This window comes from Vollenhovia emeryi, unplaced genomic scaffold (genome assembly GCF_000949405.1).
Source record: "Vollenhovia emeryi isolate VEMERY1.0 unplaced genomic scaffold, V.emery_V1.0 DF939127.1, whole genome shotgun sequence".
NCBI lineage: Eukaryota > Metazoa > Arthropoda > Insecta > Hymenoptera > Formicidae > Vollenhovia > Vollenhovia emeryi.
Window position 1 is genome coordinate 387,016 of NW_011967239.1, and position 18,481 is coordinate 405,496.

At 37.0% G+C, this 18,481-nt stretch overlaps 1 protein-coding gene across 1 annotated transcript in view; it reads left to right on the top strand.

The window, feature by feature from the left end:
• LOC105568731 (neuropeptides capa receptor-like) overlaps window positions 1-12,860 on the top strand; it is a 24,480-nt gene extending 11,620 nt beyond the window's left edge. Inside the window, exons 3-6 of the mRNA XM_012024600.1 lie at window positions 684-883; window positions 7,481-7,723; window positions 9,993-10,335; window positions 10,916-12,860. Of these exons, the coding sequence (XP_011879990.1) occupies window positions 684-883; window positions 7,481-7,723; window positions 9,993-10,335; window positions 10,916-11,153 (1,024 nt within the window). The 3' untranslated portion in view covers window positions 11,154-12,860. The remainder of the gene's footprint in view (window positions 1-683; window positions 884-7,480; window positions 7,724-9,992; window positions 10,336-10,915) is intronic.
• The last annotated feature ends 5,621 nt before the right edge of the window (window positions 12,861-18,481 follow it).

Consider the following 18,481-nt stretch of genomic DNA (forward strand, 5'->3'; position numbering starts at 1 on the left):
AATATGGCATCACTGAAACTAAGTTTGTAAGTCTAATAAGAAATAATAGTGAGCAACACACACACACATACAGTACATGTAGAATGTGTGTTGCTCACTATTATTTCTTATTAGACTTACAAACTTAGTTTCAGTGATGCCATATTGTTCTTTAATTTAGCCGGAATAGCAGGCTGCTTTCGATCTGTACACGTAAGCCATTTAATTTGTATATTATACAAATGTGTCCACGAAACAAACAGTTTTAAGTGCAAAAGGTGCAAAAGTGCAGAATTGCTCCGGGATCTCCTTCAGAAAGGCATGAAGAAGAAATACAGAAATACTGATGAGATCGTGCAACAATTATGTACGTAGAAAACATGCACTTGTTTTGAAATAATCGCCCCTTTCAGGAAGCTTCTTTACATCTCCCCTGTTGCAGTTATCTTTTTAGTAGAAACTGTATAAGAATGTATGGTACCAATAAAATTTAGAAATATTTTGCAATTTGCGTTTAAGAGTATAGTTTCAAGTTTTTTTAATTTTACATCTAAAAACTTAGATAAAAGTAAGAGTAGAAATAAGTACATATTATAGATTATATTGTGAAACGATGTTAATAACTTCAACTGTTTCCTTTGAGATACTGATTTCGTGTGAATCGAAATCGCGTAATAACTTTATGCTGTTGCTCTTGTTTTAAGGTCGTCTTACGTGTCGGTGTTAACGATAGTAGTGTTCTCGTTGGAGAGGTACTTAGCTATATGCCACCCCCTGCATTTGTACTCGATGAGCGGACTGAAACGACCTATACGATTCATCTTAGGCGCATGGCTACTGGCCCTCCTCTTCGCCCTACCCTTCGCCGCTTACACCACCGTCAATTACCTCGAGTATCCGCCAAGTAAGTATCTCTTGTATTAATAACTTATCTACTCGTATTCAGTCGAGTGTTGTTGGCCAGCGATATAAATGCCGTAAATAAAAGTTCCAAAAGTTTTAGAGGACTAATACAAGTGTCACTGATAATGCGGGATATAAAAGAAAATTGCGAATCTGAAAGATTTATGATGGTTTATACTATTTCTATTTATAACTTTACGTGAGTAATTTATGAAATATAAAAAAAGGGGAGCATTTGCAGAATTTGTAATCTATAAAATTATAAATAGAATTCTGCCCAGAAATTTTGATAAATTGTAAATCATCTAAAGTGAATTTGAAGATGATGACCAAACACCTAGGTGGGCTCGGGTACCTCGGGGTTGCCAAACCCGTACTCACAAATGTGAGTCCCTGAGGGGGAATTGTAGATTAAAAATTTTCGTACATTGAATTTTAGCTACAAGAATAATATTAGAATTCTGCTGTAATCTTTCTTGTGATCATCTTTCTTTAATTGCCTCTTATTCCCCTCAGCGATCGATCCTTTTCTCGCGATTTTCCTGTAACCCCTTTTTTATCTCTTTTCTTCAATTCCTTTTAATGAAGTTTATTTCGCCGAGCCTCCTTTCATCTTCGTCTCTTCTGTTTCTTTTCTTCCTCATTTTTATTTTTCCCCTAATTTATTCTCTTTGTTCGATTCTCCTTGTTGACTTTACCTTTCATCCTCCTAAATTTCTGCATTCTAATTTTATAATTTATCATTTGTAGTCCCTGTACTTCAATTCTTTGAATCTTCTTCCTTGATATCCTCTTTCGGTCTTCCTTTAATTCTCCTTTTTCACATCTCCGTGCAATCTTTTCATTCTGCTCCATCTTTGTTATTCGATCTTTTCTTATTTATTTTCCCTTCTATTTTTAACTCATATTACTTCTTCGGAGAAATCTATCACTTTGTTAGCCCTCCAAAAATAGATCGGGATAGAAAAAATATGTCAACTGTATAGACATCAGTTGAGGAAGAGGACTGAATAGATGCGTAATGAGTTTGCGATCTACGTGTAATAGCTGGTCTATTTACTCATCGTGAGTACACTTACGGACTATCAACGAATAAACTCGTTTAAAGCAAACGCTCGTCCAATTATCCCTGCGAATTTTTCATCAGTTTTCCGATTTCAATGATCGTAGACACAGTGAAATAAATAATTAAACAAAAGTGACTTTTTTTGCAAGAAGAGCATTTTTAATATAAAACGATCTAAACGTAAACAATTAATTCACGAATGGAGATTATAAGAAATATCCAAACAATTTCTGATAAATAAAAATAAATAAATAGAAATTAAATATTATATATCGCGTTTAAATAATAATAAAATAATATATTAAAATAACACCATCGAGTTATCTCTTAATTTTAATAATCAATATCCAAACTAATTTTGCGCGCTTATAAGATTCCGTATTATTACAAATAATTACTGAAGTTATCACGCGCGCGCGTGGAGCTCCATAATTAAAAAACAAAAAAATTAAAATCGGTATCCCAGGTAGAAAGAGAGAAAGAGAGTTAAATAGAATCCATTAATTTTCTTTAATAAAGAAAAAGGAAAGATTAATTAAAAGTTAACTCTTAAATTTATATCACGGAAATTTTACGACAAACCTAATAATCTACACTAACAAACCAACAAAAAGTAATAAGCGAAGTAAAAGGCTAGAACTGATCTTTAATTTGCGAGCATTTTGTTTTAATTTCGAAACACGATTCAGTGTTCCGCTGGAATCGTTCTGATCGTGAGTAGGCATTGAATTTTGTACTACGGAAATAGCTGTCCAAACTGCAACATGTGGTGATGTAAAATACCTCTGTGGTCACGTGAATATGTCAAATAGACCGTTTCGCCACAGATTTTCGGTAAATCAAAGTGACAAATTATCTCCAGCCATGATCCCAATATTACGCTCACATTTCAAGTTCTAGTCGGTAAATTACAAAAAGTTGAATTTATATACTAATTAACTAATTAAAAGAACCAATAAAAAAATTATTTCACAAAGATACGAGTTTTTCAATCTCAAAATTAGAGATTGCCTTCAGAATTTTCCACGTATTCAGCTACCTAATATACATAAATGCGTTCAAATTAATTCCTATTTATTTCTGTCCCGCGTATTTATCTATTTAATTGTACTTAAATGAGTTTAAATGAGTTCAAATGAGTTTCTATTAGTATTTATCTGTAAGTTTTATCAAGTACCTGCGAGTTAACGAAATCCCTTGCAGATATCAAATATAAAATAAATTGGGGGAAAAATTCCTTCCTATTTTGCAATTGGCGTTTGGTTACACTGTCATTTAGACAGTATAGGCGAATCGAAAGAGAAAATTGAAGAAGAATACTACTTTTGTAAAAGCTTTTGGGCACATCATATACAACGACGTGATAATAACGTTGTTCGCGGATATTCAATGAGAAAACAACGCCGCGCATGACGACGATATACTAAGCAATTATATCGCACAAAGAGAGGCTTTCCATGGCGCGCATCAACGTTATTTTATCACGAACGATTGATGAAAATCGCGGTTATCGATGTTATCGCGCAAGACACTTATCATCCGATCGCAGAAAATATATAAAACGTATAAATGAGAAATATATAAAAATTTGGCAGCATCGAGAAACGCACGTATTCCCCAACGCATCCCTAATGTGCTGAAATATCGCGTTAAATTCCAGCGGTTTATCCTTACAACGCGGCTAATATGCATCGTTAAGATTATAAATCGCTGTAATTGTTACCCATATTTCATGGCGCATTCCATGGTTGCATTCCGATTAGTTAATCATTTTTAATTATGTAGTACTTTTGTTATTCCAAAAAACTTTAATACAACTTACAATAAATTTATAATTCCTACATCTTTTTCCTTTCTTCCATAATACGATATGGTCATGAAGCTAACAGAGCAACATTGTGAATTTATGTGCAACTTCAGTATACTTCTGATATTGTGGTTTCTCGAGATCTCGTATACTTTTGAATCTTTTAGAGATGTTATATCTCGAGAAACTTGGTCTTGTTTATAAAAGATAATATCCATTACTACACATGCCCATCTTTAAATATAATATGGACTCTCCGTACAATCAATACGTCAGCGTAAACTTTTTACTATTGATATATCTTTGAACTTTTATGCCAAATTAAATATTTCATTATAAAGCTAATATCTTATAAAAATGATTTAGACAGTTCTTTAAAAGTAATATTTCAATGTCAATTATTTAAATTAACTGAATGTGCGAATAACATATATATTTTGTGTAAAAAAATCTCTTGTAGTAAATTTATCAGATTATCTGATTCGAAATAATATTTATATATAAAATTATGAATAAATAGGAATGGATTGGCTAAGAATAGAAGAAGAATTAGAATAAAATATATAATAGACAAGAACTATATAATAGACAAGAACTACAGTTTCCATTCATCTGGGCGATTTCTATGAATAGACCACGAAGTTTAAGTAGAAACTTTATTTTAAACATATCAATATGCTTTAGTTATTTTATTTTTATTCGCAATAATATTTTTAACCGATTTAAAAACAATTTGATTCCATCTTCATTTGTGTCTTTTCAATTTAATATATATTTTAAAAGTTATAAAAGATTCTTTTTTCCATTTATGTTAAAAAAGTAAAACTTTTCAAGCAACTTATACATCTTGCATGCAATCATTATTCTGTTAAATATAATATGATTTTATTGCATCGAAATCAACAAATGATCAAATCGGATAAAGATACGTTAATTATATATTAGTGATTCTGTTTTGAATATTTTGTGCATTGAAGTATACACGCAGTAAATTGACAGAAGATTAAAGTTGTTTTAGGGTTAAATAAATCGATTTATCTTAGCCCATCCATTTCGAGATAATGGATCTATAAAGATGTTATATCTACCTGTAACATCATTCACAGATCCATTATCTTAGATTGCACATAAAATAAAGGATAATTTATCACTCACGGATGCGATGTACAGCATCAGAGTGTCGTAACTAAATCGTCGATATCTTGTAGATCTCATCCTTCTCGTTCTCGTCGCCGTTTATCTTCTTTCAGGTTCTTCTGTTGTGTTCACACCTAGAATCGTATACATATTAATCACGAGACTACACGATCGGAATACAAATCGCGCTGCACTTTGCACGCTACTCCTGACATCAAACGCGAGATGCACTCTTGCGAAAATATTGCCAGTAAATAGTTCACACGTGACAGGTTTTTCATTACTTAAATCTTTCGAGCTAGCAATTCGTATGTTACGTCGTACTGTCCATCCGGGAAAGATAACAGGTAAACCGCATTTTAATCGGACGAAGAAATTAGTGAACAATACAATGTTCTACAAGAGTAATTAAAAGAATAATTACCGGTAATAAATATGCCATTGAAACGATATGAAACTCTCATTTCCTATTGTTTCGATTCCGATGTAGACTGAATAAAGTAAGCTCATAAAATAACCGGCGACAATAAGTGGCGGTCGCTTACAAATCGCAGTAGTTAATCAATTATGCAAATCAAAACTCGCAAATTTTTCGTAAGGAATAATCGCGTTTAGAAATATAATAATATAAATCGCACTGCCGACTTACACGATTGTCGAAATGAGAATGCGTAGGACGGCAGTCTTGAGCGGCGCAACCCCGACGTATGCGACAACAACAAACTTCAAGACTATACGCGAAAAACGATTTACTGGCGCGTGGCCTTGGTTTGTTTGTCGCCATGAAATAATATCGTATTTAAATTTACACGGTAATTTCACATGTATATTCTGTCCCACGCAATTTGCTACTTTCGACGAAAGGATTATCTTCTCCAACACTTATTCGAAACGGCATCTAATCTATTTCAATCGAGATAATGTTTGCACAAATCAACTTATTATCACGACTTCATACTATTTCTGTAATTTTTTATTTAATAAATAAATTTCGCACAATATTGCTTGACGTAACGCACATAATTAACGTAAAATTGTAAGTAGAATCTTATTCTCAATTTTTATATAAACTATAGATAAATTTGAAACGATTTTTATATGCAAAACAGAATAAGATGCAATTAGATGCAATTAGTTTATCACGAGACACGGTAATGACTCGTGCTGCTAAACCAAATGTTAATTGCGCTCTATAGATTCACGATTTACTCATAATCTCTCTTAGTCTAAATTTTAATTATACTGTATTTATTTTATATATAAGTTTAGTGACGAATTGTATACGATTACAGATTACTTGAAAAGGGTCCAAATCCAGGACCGAAACATCGTTTTTATATTAAATAAAGGCATTGGCCAGTGTAGGTCGTTTTTGAAAAATATTCATCATTGTATTAAATTTATTTGCATTAAATTTTTAAGGAATAAGTATTAAAAAGTTATCTCATTAATATTATTATTTCCTTTATTTCTTCCGATAAAATTTTATGCTCGATTGTTTGGCTATAATATTTTAATATAAAAAATAATAAAGTACCTAGTTTGTATAAATATTCAGTTTAGTTGGCGTCATTTGACGATATCTTTACTTTTGTAGAGAAGATACTTTGGAGGGAGGAGATAATTTTTTTTTAAATAAAAGATATCCAAATAATTAAATTTGGATAATTCTGGATTGGATTTAATATACACGGAGCGAGACAATTAAAACTTTTGTTTCCGGTATAATTTAAAGCACACGAGGCTGCATTATGATGTTTCAACATTTGCCATGTTGAAGCTTTTTCAAATTTTATAATTTTAATCTAAAAATATTAAAAATAAATTTAAATCTATATTTACAAACCAGTTATTTATATATTTCATAAATTTATTTGTAAAAACAACTTCTTCTGTCCCCGTGTCCACATAATCATGAAATGCGTGCGAATTGTTATTTCACAGATTGTATATTCACCCCGATTAAAATATTTAAATGCGTTTTACACGTTGCACAGATAAGTGGTTATTCAATCACGAATTAATTAGTCAAAACATATTATAATACTTCTGTACTGATATGATTTAAAGCTTTTAATCCGACAACTGCAATATGTAGCTGACAGATTATAACGAAATTCCATTTGCAAGAGAATTTATTATATATTTCAGATTATCGAATATTAATACAATCGGCATACTACCTAAAATTCGTTGGATTAAAATCTTTTTAACAATCGCTGTCTGTAACAGAGATTTACCGCTAGTGTAACTGAAATAAACTTTATGAAAGAACACTACACAAAACGCAACTTTTAATTGTCAACGACTATATGCTACGAACGTTCTATTCAAGTATCTATGATACACAAGTGCGAAGCTGTTCCAAAAATTAACGCTTTGTAGTTTCACGGAAAAAAAAACTATAAGTCCATCCTGACTTAATATTGCCGAGTGGCAATTAATTATTAACTTCTACGTTAACAATATAAAAAGTTCAGTAAAGTTTCACCCTCCCTTTACGGAGACTATGTAACCTACGGAGAGAGAATACGGGAAATAATGACGGAAGTTTAGAAGAGGGACGTGTTTCCCGCGTCTGTTTGCAGGATCCGGTCGTCATTCCGAGGAGTCGGCAATGTGTGCCATGTTGCTGCCGAACATGCCTAAGTTTCCGCTTTATGAGCTCAGCTGCCTCATATTCTTCCTCGTGCCGATGTTGTCCATAGCTGTGCTCTACGTGAGGATGGGCCTCCGAATACAAAGCAACGGTCTCGGCAGCAGCATCGAGGGCTCCGTTCATGGAGAAACGAGGCAGGCTCAATCACGAAAAGCCATCATCCGAATGCTCAGTAAATTTCCGTCTTTTCCGGACATCAACAACAACGCCACATATGCACAGAGAAAACGCACACAATTTGCGCAACACGCCCCAATCGAATTTATTCGCGCCGCACCAACACGCCGCATTTCTTTCGCACCCCCGAGGCAGCTACAGGCATTTATTTCGTGTCACTATCGATCTACGACAATCGCAATATCGTTCGGAAGAATCGATTAAACTCGACGTAGAACGCGCGTAAGCTTGTTTTTTTAAATAACGCTGCAAAAGACGAAAAGATTCGGCAAGAAGAGTCCGTCGCTGTAATCTTTCTTCCATCACGTACATCTTGTCAGGTTGATGTATCGGCGTGCCTCGATATATTCAACGTTATCGATAAATTGCCGGGGGGTCATATTGCGAGAGCCGTTTTCGAGAACAGCTATTACGGAGGTGTCAAAATTCCATGCGGTAACCGCATGGTTTTCGTTTTCACGTGCGTGTTTCACGACAGCGGATGTTAAAGTTCTGTAACGCATTGACGTAATATCGGATAATTTCCAACAGACCCAGCTGCGTTGTTGGCTCGAAGTTAGCTTATTCTACACCAACCTCATAATAAGATCTGACAAAAGTTTCGTCATAATCCTGCTGTTTTTTTTTTACATATATATATAAAGCACTCTTGAGCGTCTGCTCTCCAGCCGATGATGCAATCTAAAGTTAACTTACAGTTTATGGGCAATTATATCGATGAGAGATTTATCCAACGTTGTTATAAAGAACGATGCTTGCGTAACGCGAACAGTTCCTCGATTTTGTTTCATTTATTCTCAGAGATGCGGCGTTATGTAACAACGCGGAATTTTAAATATTCCTATTATTCGTGAGTCGAGAGCAAAATATTATTTTTGAAGAACAGTCCTTTGAAAAGCGACGAAGGTACTGTGCCGATCGCGGTGTATAATATAAGGGTTTTTTTTTTAGATTTCTGATATCCTCAATTTCTCATTGAGTGCGTTCGGGGAGAAAATACGGTCACGTCGGGAGAATAAATCTAAATATTAAAAAAACGTTAAAGTACGGGATTTCTGCGCACGTTCGGGAATGATGCGCGTAAAAACATAGAAAATTCTCTGTTGGAAAATTTCATTTGATTTGAAAACTTATCATTTCACTTATCAACAGTAATTTAAATTAATTAGGATTTAATTGCCTGATAATCATTTTTCTAGCTCTTTATTGCTCCCGGAAGAACGCTTTCCTTTCGCGTAAGCGTCCGGTTTGGATGTCATTTCTTCATGTCGCGCTTGTAAACTACTGTGCACGATATTTCTATGGAGATAGGAAGTCGTTTGCGGCATCTATTAATCATAAAACTGCTTCGATTTCCCATTTCCGTGGCCAAGATATCGCGGTTGAAGCCTGTGAGGGTTTTTGTAAGCACCGACGCAAATTCGCCGATTCACGATAGCGAAGTATCGCTCGTAGTGCATCCGACCGCGACGATATAATAAACCATGGTAATGCGCGAGAGCCGGAAGATCCGGAAGAACCCCGATATCGCAAAGGCATCATTTAAATTTTCACGAAGATCTCGTCGTTCTCATATCTCTCTCAGTATTGCTTTGCATAAATTCTCTTGGTGCACGTATAGTTCCGAATCACCGCACTTTTCGTTTTATTCTAAACAACGTGGAATATTTGATGGTAATAAATATTCCAAATTGTTCCCCTCCATTTCCGGCGTTTCCATAAGCATTCCACTATTTCAAAGAACAGGGGCAGAGAGCGTATATATTTTTTTTATCACGTGAATACATTTCCATAATCGATACGAGGAACCAAAGCAACATTTCCATGTCTGCATTTATTATGGCCAGATGTCACGGAATGGAGTAGAAATTGATCAATTTATTATACAATAAAGTCGACGTTCTTACGGGATACTTTTAGAACTGAATGAAACATTCTTCTTATGGATAATGATTTCGGCAGATCAAAGCGTTTGAAGACTCTCCCTTATCTTTTCATTAATTCTAAACTTGTGCCCTAACATCCGATTCGTTCAGTAATTTTATTTAATCAGACAGAATTCTGTTTTAGCAAACGTTCGACTTAAAATCTTATTAATGGGTTGTTTAATTAGTTTGTCGAAAATGAAGTTTGTTTTCGAGTCAGAGTTACGCGATGCGCTTAAACCTTTATATCATTTTCGATAATCCTTCCCGCATTGCGCTCCTTATCCTCGAAGACGACGACACGGCTACGTGAAAGATACCGATGGCTTCATTCCACAGGTGCGGTCGTGGTAACATTTTTTATCTGCTGGGCGCCCTTTCACGCTCAGCGCTTATTGTACGTGTATCAGGTGTCGGCCTTCGACGACATTAACGAGTGGCTGTACCCGCTGGGCGGTTGCCTGTACTACTTCAGCACCACCGTCAACCCGATTCTGTACAACGTGATGAGCGCCAAGTACAGGATGGCGTTCAAGAGAACGCTGTACTGCACGCCGACGAGTCCCATCACCACGAGGGACGACCTCAGTAGTATGCGAGATAGCACGGTATGCGGCTGCGGGTCCCGAAGAGAGTCCCAGATGGTTCGCATAAGAAGTGTACACTACCAACGTAGCATCAGGTAAGCACAATCCTTTACGTAGAAATCTCTTTAAGTTGTCAGTAATAGATAGCAATAGTCAAGCTTTTTAGTCGACATTAACCGGCCAGTTTTAATACAGAAAATTTAATGCGAAAAATATTACCTCAGCCAGGGTTTGACTCTGGACTTCCCCTCTCTCTAGGCGGGCGTCTCACCAATTCGACCACTGGTGAAGGGAAGTCTATAGGCTCAAACCCTGGCTGAGGTAATATTTTTCGCAACAAATTTTCTGTATTAAAACACTGGCCGGTTAATGTCGACTAAAAAGCTTGATTATCACAATCCTATAATTTACCCTCCCCCTCAATACTGATATCGAAATTATTTACTTGTCAGGCAGTAATATTCCATAATTTTTTCCGAAAATTTTCAGAGCGTTTTCCATAGCTTTGAAATACGAACGGAACTTCCATTTAAGTTCCCGCTACTTATCAGTTCGAAGCTTGATCTTGTTAGCGAGTGCTCCTCGCTGTCAACGCTTAAATAGTCCCGGGATTGGGATTATTTGTCAATCCGCTGTTACAATTGGAACAGGCGCGCAATTTTCATTTACTTTCAGATGCAACGTGTCGCACGCGAGCGCGATGCTCCGTTCGCCGATAAGATTACGCTACGACGACGAGGATGACGACGCGGAGAGGACGCAGTGCGACGTCCTCAGTCTCGACACGCAGCCACGAGACGCGGGGAGATCCTTCTTCGTCGCGCATTCGAGTAACGGCAGGACCAAGTATCGACCGAACGAGAGAACGAGAGACGGCGTCACGCCGATCGTGGCGAACGAGACGTGTATCTGATCCCCGACGTATTCCGGCGGAAAAGGGAAGAAGTGCCGCGGCGTGAGGATTATAAGGACCGCTTGTATCCTCGAAAAGAAGTGCCGTTTCCGCGTGCACGACGAGACCGGTACAGACGCCGCGCATTATTCTGCGTTGAGGGACAATTTCCAGAGGCGCACGTGTCGCGACATCGTCCCCGAGGAACGTGCCCGCAGTCGAGGCGAGGAGTCGAGTTTTGCGGAAAGTTACGTTTGAATGTGACGAAACCCGACCGGCGAAATCTTAAAGTGCTTCGTGACGAACAGTGCATCGAACCAAGAAAAATTTAGCAATATTAATAAGCCATGTTTGTTTACTACGATATCGTACGTTGCGATCTCCAGCGAAGATTTCGTGATATTACTCGTACTCCGCGCGTAATTCAATGAATTAATTATAATACGAGGCGCACTCATGCGTAAATTCGCGAAATAAAGGAAAGATACGAATGACAAAATCAAGTTACAAGACGCGAAAAATCTATAATCTTATAAAATACATATATCCTAACGCGTGTAAATCCAAGTACAGAAATGTAAGAGCAATGTGAGAAAATATATCACTCGATTTTTCGGCATTTAAGCAACGATAATTAATTGACCCAAATGCACATTTAATCGTAATAGGGGTTTATAAATTAACGCACAGTGCAATTTTTTAATTATAATTCAACGAAATATTAACGAGGTCGTGCACTGTCAGACATTGCTAATTCTAATAATTTTTCAATAATTTTTTTATTAGTCTCAAGCAATTCAGTAATCGCGAGAAAATATCGATACTCTAATCCACGTAAAGTATATTATTTGTTTGACATTTTATTTCTATGAAAAGGATAAGAAAAACTTTTGCGAATAAAACACTGTCGCGAAAATAATTTTCTTGAAAAAGTTCTATTCCTGATCGTTATCTCTTTTTACATTTAATGAGATTTCCCGCGATTGCACATCGTGCGTCGCATTTGCATAATCTATTAAAATTTATTTTGCATTATTTTTCTTCGTCTTAAACAACTGTATTTTGTCATTCATAGAACTTCTTCGCGAGATAATGGAAGATTCTATCGACGCTTCGCCCGTGCGGTCATTCGACAATTGTTAAATGCGCAAGTGTGGAAAAGCTATAACGAGAAAAAGGGACGACGGGAGAGAGAAAAAGGAAAACAAAACGACAAACGAGCAAAGTGTCGCCGGGGAGCTATCCGCTTTCAGATCATTCAAAGGAATCGCGCGGACACCTGAGAAATAAACGCTCGATAATGAGATGCGGAAAGCGGAGAGCGGCGGAACGTGAATTCCCCACGTGAAATCCTCGATTCCCTCTGTCGGCGAGGGAACGGACAGATATTTATCGGATCTTCGGCATATATCCTGCCAACAGATAGGACACGCGTCTCGGCCAGCTTCTGTGGACTCGATCAACAGCGCGTTTGATAAGCACCTTTCGTATGTGCAACGCTCAAAGGAGACCACGCCTCGAATCGAACGAGGCTTTCACAGGATGAACAGATGGATGACGCGGGATCTCGCGATTGAGATGCAACTTCTAAAAAAAAAAACCTCGTGTCCTTAAAAGAGAGAGCTCGTTTATCGCGCCCTACGCGGGAGGAAAGGAGAGGATCCGCGTGTACATACAAATGTCCGCATGCACGTGCAAATTAGGGAACCTGTAATCAGAGACTGGCCATAAGAGTTCGTCAAATCCCCGCCGCGAGTGAGAGAGAAATATAGGCTATCTTACGATCGTAGAAGATTCTAAGATCGTAGAATCGTAGAGGAGTGAGATAGCCTATGTTTCTCTCTCACTCGCGGGAATTTGACGAACTCCTATGGTCAGTCTCTGATGACAGGGTCTCTAGTACAAATGGCAGCGTGTCCAGCAAACTCAATGAAAAAAAAATTCCCCGACTTTTTCCAGTTTTCCAGGAGCCGGAATTAATTTTTCCCTGACCGTTTAGCGTAACTTTTTTCAAGATACATAATTTGCGTACATCTGTATGGTAAATCAAGTAAATGTTAAATGACGAAGTCCTTGAAATACTTTTCACGGGAAACGAAAGTCCGGAATTTAAAAAGGTAAAAATGTAAATTAAAGCAATTATACCATCTATGTATAAGACATTGCGCAATAGGAACGAACATATCATTACAAATTCAAACCATTTGTGATACCGTACGTAATCATATATGATGCTTTCGTTTTGCTTAACTGCATTTTGTTCGCAACTTACTAGATAGTACTGTTTAGTAATTAATCTTTTTTTATAGTTTTGTCTCAGTTGAACGCATTGAAATAAAATAACACAACGATGAAAATATAAATTACCGACCACGCTTGTAAATAAATTGATGTTTAGCAAAACAGAAAATTAGTGTACTGAGAGCCAAAGAAAAGTTTATTTTCTAAAAACTTTAAATTAGTCAGAACAAAAATGTGAAACAAATGTAAAAAATCCAGATAAATCGTAAAATTTCCTGACGTTTCCCTGACATTTCCAGATTTCTAAAATTCCCTGACAGTTCCCGGTTTTCCAGATTTATCTGATCACTGGACACCCTGAATGTGCGCGTACGTGCGTGCGTGTACGTCTGTGCGTATGGATAACGTATCGGAAAGGGGATTTCATAATGTATTCGTACAGAAGATTGCTAGCGAGCGAGGGTCCAATAGCGAGCAATCTTGAGGGGATGCGAGCAAAGGAATTGCTTTTCGTGCTTCAGGTACAAATTGAGCGATGCGCAGAGAATTTAAATGCGGTCGAGCGAGCGGAATATAATTGGTGGGACGGAGAAAAAGAAATAAAATTAAAAATGGCGGAGTTTGTAATCGTCCGCGCGGCCACTGCCGCGGGGGGGCTTCGTTGTAACCGGGAGATTTTCATTTCCAGACCCGGACGAAATGAACTGTCGCTGAGATGTATCGATTTATCGAGACGGACGGTCCGGCCGCGGAGTGTTTTTTAGCTCTCCGCTCATCCGCGATCGGCAAACTCCGGGGTTTCGATTGAAAATTCTAGCGCGAAAGGAGTCGCCCGCGGCTCGCGCGCGGACCAGCGAACGCGCGGGCTTCGTTCGTTCGCCCGATTCAACAGCCTGTACATTGTAAATGTAACGAGATACATTACGACAAATAAAACTTTGCTTTCTATTAATCGCAGTTTGTCCATCCGCTAATTTGCAGATGATACCCTATAACATCATTTATCTTAACGAGACTTCAACAGTGGCGTTTCGATAAACGTAGCGAAGCTAGTAATGGTAGTAAAATTGAAGTTTTAAATCGGAATCATGAACAGAATTTACTTCTCGACAATATTATTTGCCAAAAACAATATAGAAATCGTAGAGCTTGTGAGTTTCTTTTAAATGAAAACTGAATTATTCATTCTCAAATCGATTAAGATTTTAAACGTTTTCGATCAGGTACTAGATTCTGTGGAAAAATATCCTTTCGAGTACTGATTTCTCTACGATCCACGAAATTGCGAGAAGCAATAGTTATGTCTCGATAAACGTAGCGAAGCTAGTAATAATAGTAAAATTGAAGTTTCAAATCGGAAGCATGAACATAATTTACTTCTCGACAATATCATTTGCTAATAAAAAAATATAGAAATCGCTTTGACTCGCTAGAGCTTGTGAGTTTCTTTTAAATGAAAACTGAATTATTTATTCTCAAATCGATTAAGGTTTTACACGTTTTCGATCAGGTACCAGATTCGGTGAAAAAAATGTTCTTTCGAGTATTGATTTCTCTAAGATCCACGAAATTGCGAGAAGCACAAGTTAGACAATCTTAAGGTAAGTAGATTGTAACAGAACATTAAGCCAACTCAAAGAGACTAGCTGCACTTGTGCAGTTTGCAGTGTAATTTAGCGTTAGAAGTGACGGTGTCTCGCGAAAAGCGCATTAGTCCTGTTACGCGGTTATTAGGAGTGCAAGGATGATAGAATTACCCCTAAAGCTATTTCGCCAAAGTGCCTAATCGATATATGTAGTATAAAATGATCTTATCTAGCACACACCATGGACTCGATACTCCGCTGTAAATTTTCAAACATTCGTCCCGAATGACGTGTACATTTTTATATTAGACCTTTATTATACGTGTATAATTATCGTGTGACGTCATTCTTTAATCTCAAATAATTATGCCGTAACGAGTCTGTCCGGTGCTGTTTACATCAACTCTCCCAAAAGAATCTTTTAGAGAAGCGGTAACGTTACCTCGGCGAGGTATCAAATTTTACGCTCGAGGTGGGACCGCGTGTAAAGAGTTGGCGGTAAGAGTCGCGGAATTCTCTCAAGAGAACATCCTACGCTCGCTGTTTTCCGCATTAGTTTTGCCTGTTTAATTAAGGTAAGTTTAATTATATACATTCCTTTATTATCTCTCTCTCTCGGTGGACAACACCGCGGGAAATTCAGTCACTAAAATCCCGAGATAAAAATGGTTTATTTTATGTTCGTTATATTATCATAATTACAGCTTCCTAAGAAAGAGAATCGCGTGTACAGCGTGTACCAGCTCAGAAAGTTATAAAAGGGGGGGAAAGAATGCTAAAAAAATATCCCACTTTCCGTTCTAACATTAACATTTCAGTGTGTCAGCAAAAACTAACGTTACGAATGCCTGAGGAACATTGGTGGCATAAGTTTCCTGCCAGTCTGGCGAGCTCGGGAACAATATAAATCCACTTGACGTGCAGTTGCGAGCTTCGCGTTCCTCTCTCCGTGCCGTACGTATTTTCGTGCCGGTTCGTAAAGTCCCATTCGCAAACCCAATCGCTACCGAACAGTGAAGTAAAATGGGGTGCAAATGCAAAAGCCCTCCAAGTCCTGACAGCTCTCGTCGTTAATCAGATTAAACCGGTCGGCGCGTCGCGGTGCATCTGTCCCAAAAGATTTAATTGCGCGATCATTACTTCCCATGGGGATCGGGACTTCGTCGTTGGAGTGTCGCGGCAGCTAACTTCGTTGCTCGTTAATTTACGAAGTTCTAAATAACTTCCAGGCCACCGCCGACCAATCGCCGAGTGTCAGAAGGGTCGGCGTGCCATCGATCACTCGTATCTTCTCTAATTAAGATCTCCGCGGCGTTTAATGATCCCGTTAACTGTTATTCTCGTAAAAACGCTCGAGCGAGTGGAAGGCGGAACACATATCTACGGGCTAGTAAATCGTTTAGAGAGAATAAAAGAGAGAACGCAAAGTATCCTAAAAGTTGCAAATTTTGAACTTAATGGATCTTTGAATACGAAAACGGTGTTTTTTTATTTCCCTCCACTGATTAAAAATCTTGGTAACAAATGAACCTGAGAACACATTAAAAGTCTACTACGTGCACGAAAAATTAAATTGCACGCAGATGAGCAAAGTAGAAAAAAACTAAAAAGTTTTATCGCTCTTATATTTAAGGCTGACAGGCCTCTTATCAAATTTATGGATAATATCTTTTTCGTATTATTATTTCATATTATTATATTTTTAACACGATTAAGTTAGATATTAATCTACAATAAAAATAAGTTGTCAAATTCTGGAAATACTCCCTTTTATCCTCTAAATCATTCTGATCACTTTTACCAAATTTGTATAAATATTGTAAGTTCATCAATTCTAATAATACAATCAAACAACAAACGAGAATTTAATAATACAATAATCGGAGAATGAAAAACATCGCCCATTTCTCAAAATGAGATCTCTACGAGGTGAGATATCAATCCATTTCGATATTTCCGAATCAACAGGTCGCACGGGGAGAAAGTTCGATACGATAACACGCGTAATATAACAGAATATATTTATCATTCAGCAAATCTGATACAATTCACTGAAAAGTACTTTTGTCAGACAATAACTAGAGAATCGACATGAGCGACATAACATTTAGCAGCGGATAGAAATTCTTCGGTGATAAAAGGCTAAATATATTTTAGAATATGTACTAGAGCAACATTACTAAACAGAAAGATGTTGAAAACTTTTTCTTTCATTTGTAATTTTACACCATTACCATATTATTAAACTTTATACTTGGAAAGTATTTTGCAGGATTTTTCGATGTGTTCTTTTATTTTATATGTTAAACTCAATTAAATGTAAACTTAAATTCTCCACCAATTTCTAAGTAGAGTAATTTCTTTGTATATTTATGCAAAGAAATTACTCTACTTAGAAGCTCCTAAATTCTCTTGGAACGATGATGGATAGTTTTACTGCGACATTAAGCTCAGTTTATCCATTACAGGAACCGAGCATTATAGACTGGCAGGTAGAAACCTCGGAATAAAATTGATCAGCGGAAATTGCGCCAATACGGGGACGGCCGAGTGCATTTCCAGACTTGTAAACCGAACCAAAACACTATTATTAACGATGGATTGATCGCCAATAATTCCAGAAATCACCGACGCTAAGCATATCTTCGTAGCGTGTCTATCAATCGTTAAGCCCATTCACGAAAGCCCATTCGAGTAAGCTGCCTTGGATCAACCTTTGGGATTGGTCTCAAGGTTTTCTTTCGAGGAAATAGCGCAATTACGTCACAATTTCCTCTTTTAGCTTTTAACTCCTACCAATCTCGTTAAGCCTTCGATCCTACTTGCCGATTTGAGAAAACGGTTGGCTCAACAGCTCTCGATATCTCTTGTGTACCTTTCTTTATATATATCTCTCTCTATTTTTATTATACGTACAAATTAATAATTTAAACCTTTGCAAATAATTAAAAAGACACATTCAAAATTAAAAAGTTTAATAGGAAAAATCTTCAGGGTCGCCAGCAATAATTAACAACATCAAATTTGATTGACCGTATCTGGCAATTAATTATATAGATTATAGTCTAATTGTATTAAATATATTTTATATTTTTAAAAATAGGTATTTATTCAAATACTTATATAGAATACTGAAAGTCTTCCTTTTAATTATAAGCTCAAAACATATTACACGTATGGTTTTATCTTTAACACTTATTCGAATCCTCGTTCGAATCATTCGAATAAATAACATAAAAACACAGGGTAATTGTTCAGAATAGCTACATCACCTCCAAAATCAATCAAATTAGTCTCATTCGACGCGTTTTTTAACGAGAAACAACTTTTTCCTTAGACAAAATCGTCGCTCTGCCCTGCGAAGCGAGATATTAATTGTTAAAGTGGTAAATATGCAAGTCTAAATCTTGTATCTTTTTAACGAATCAGTTGCAAGTGTCTTTAGCACGGCGCGCTGCGCGCGCCCCACCCCCTCCCGCCCCTCCCCCTCCCCCTTGCCACCCTCCCCCTCCCCCTCCCCCT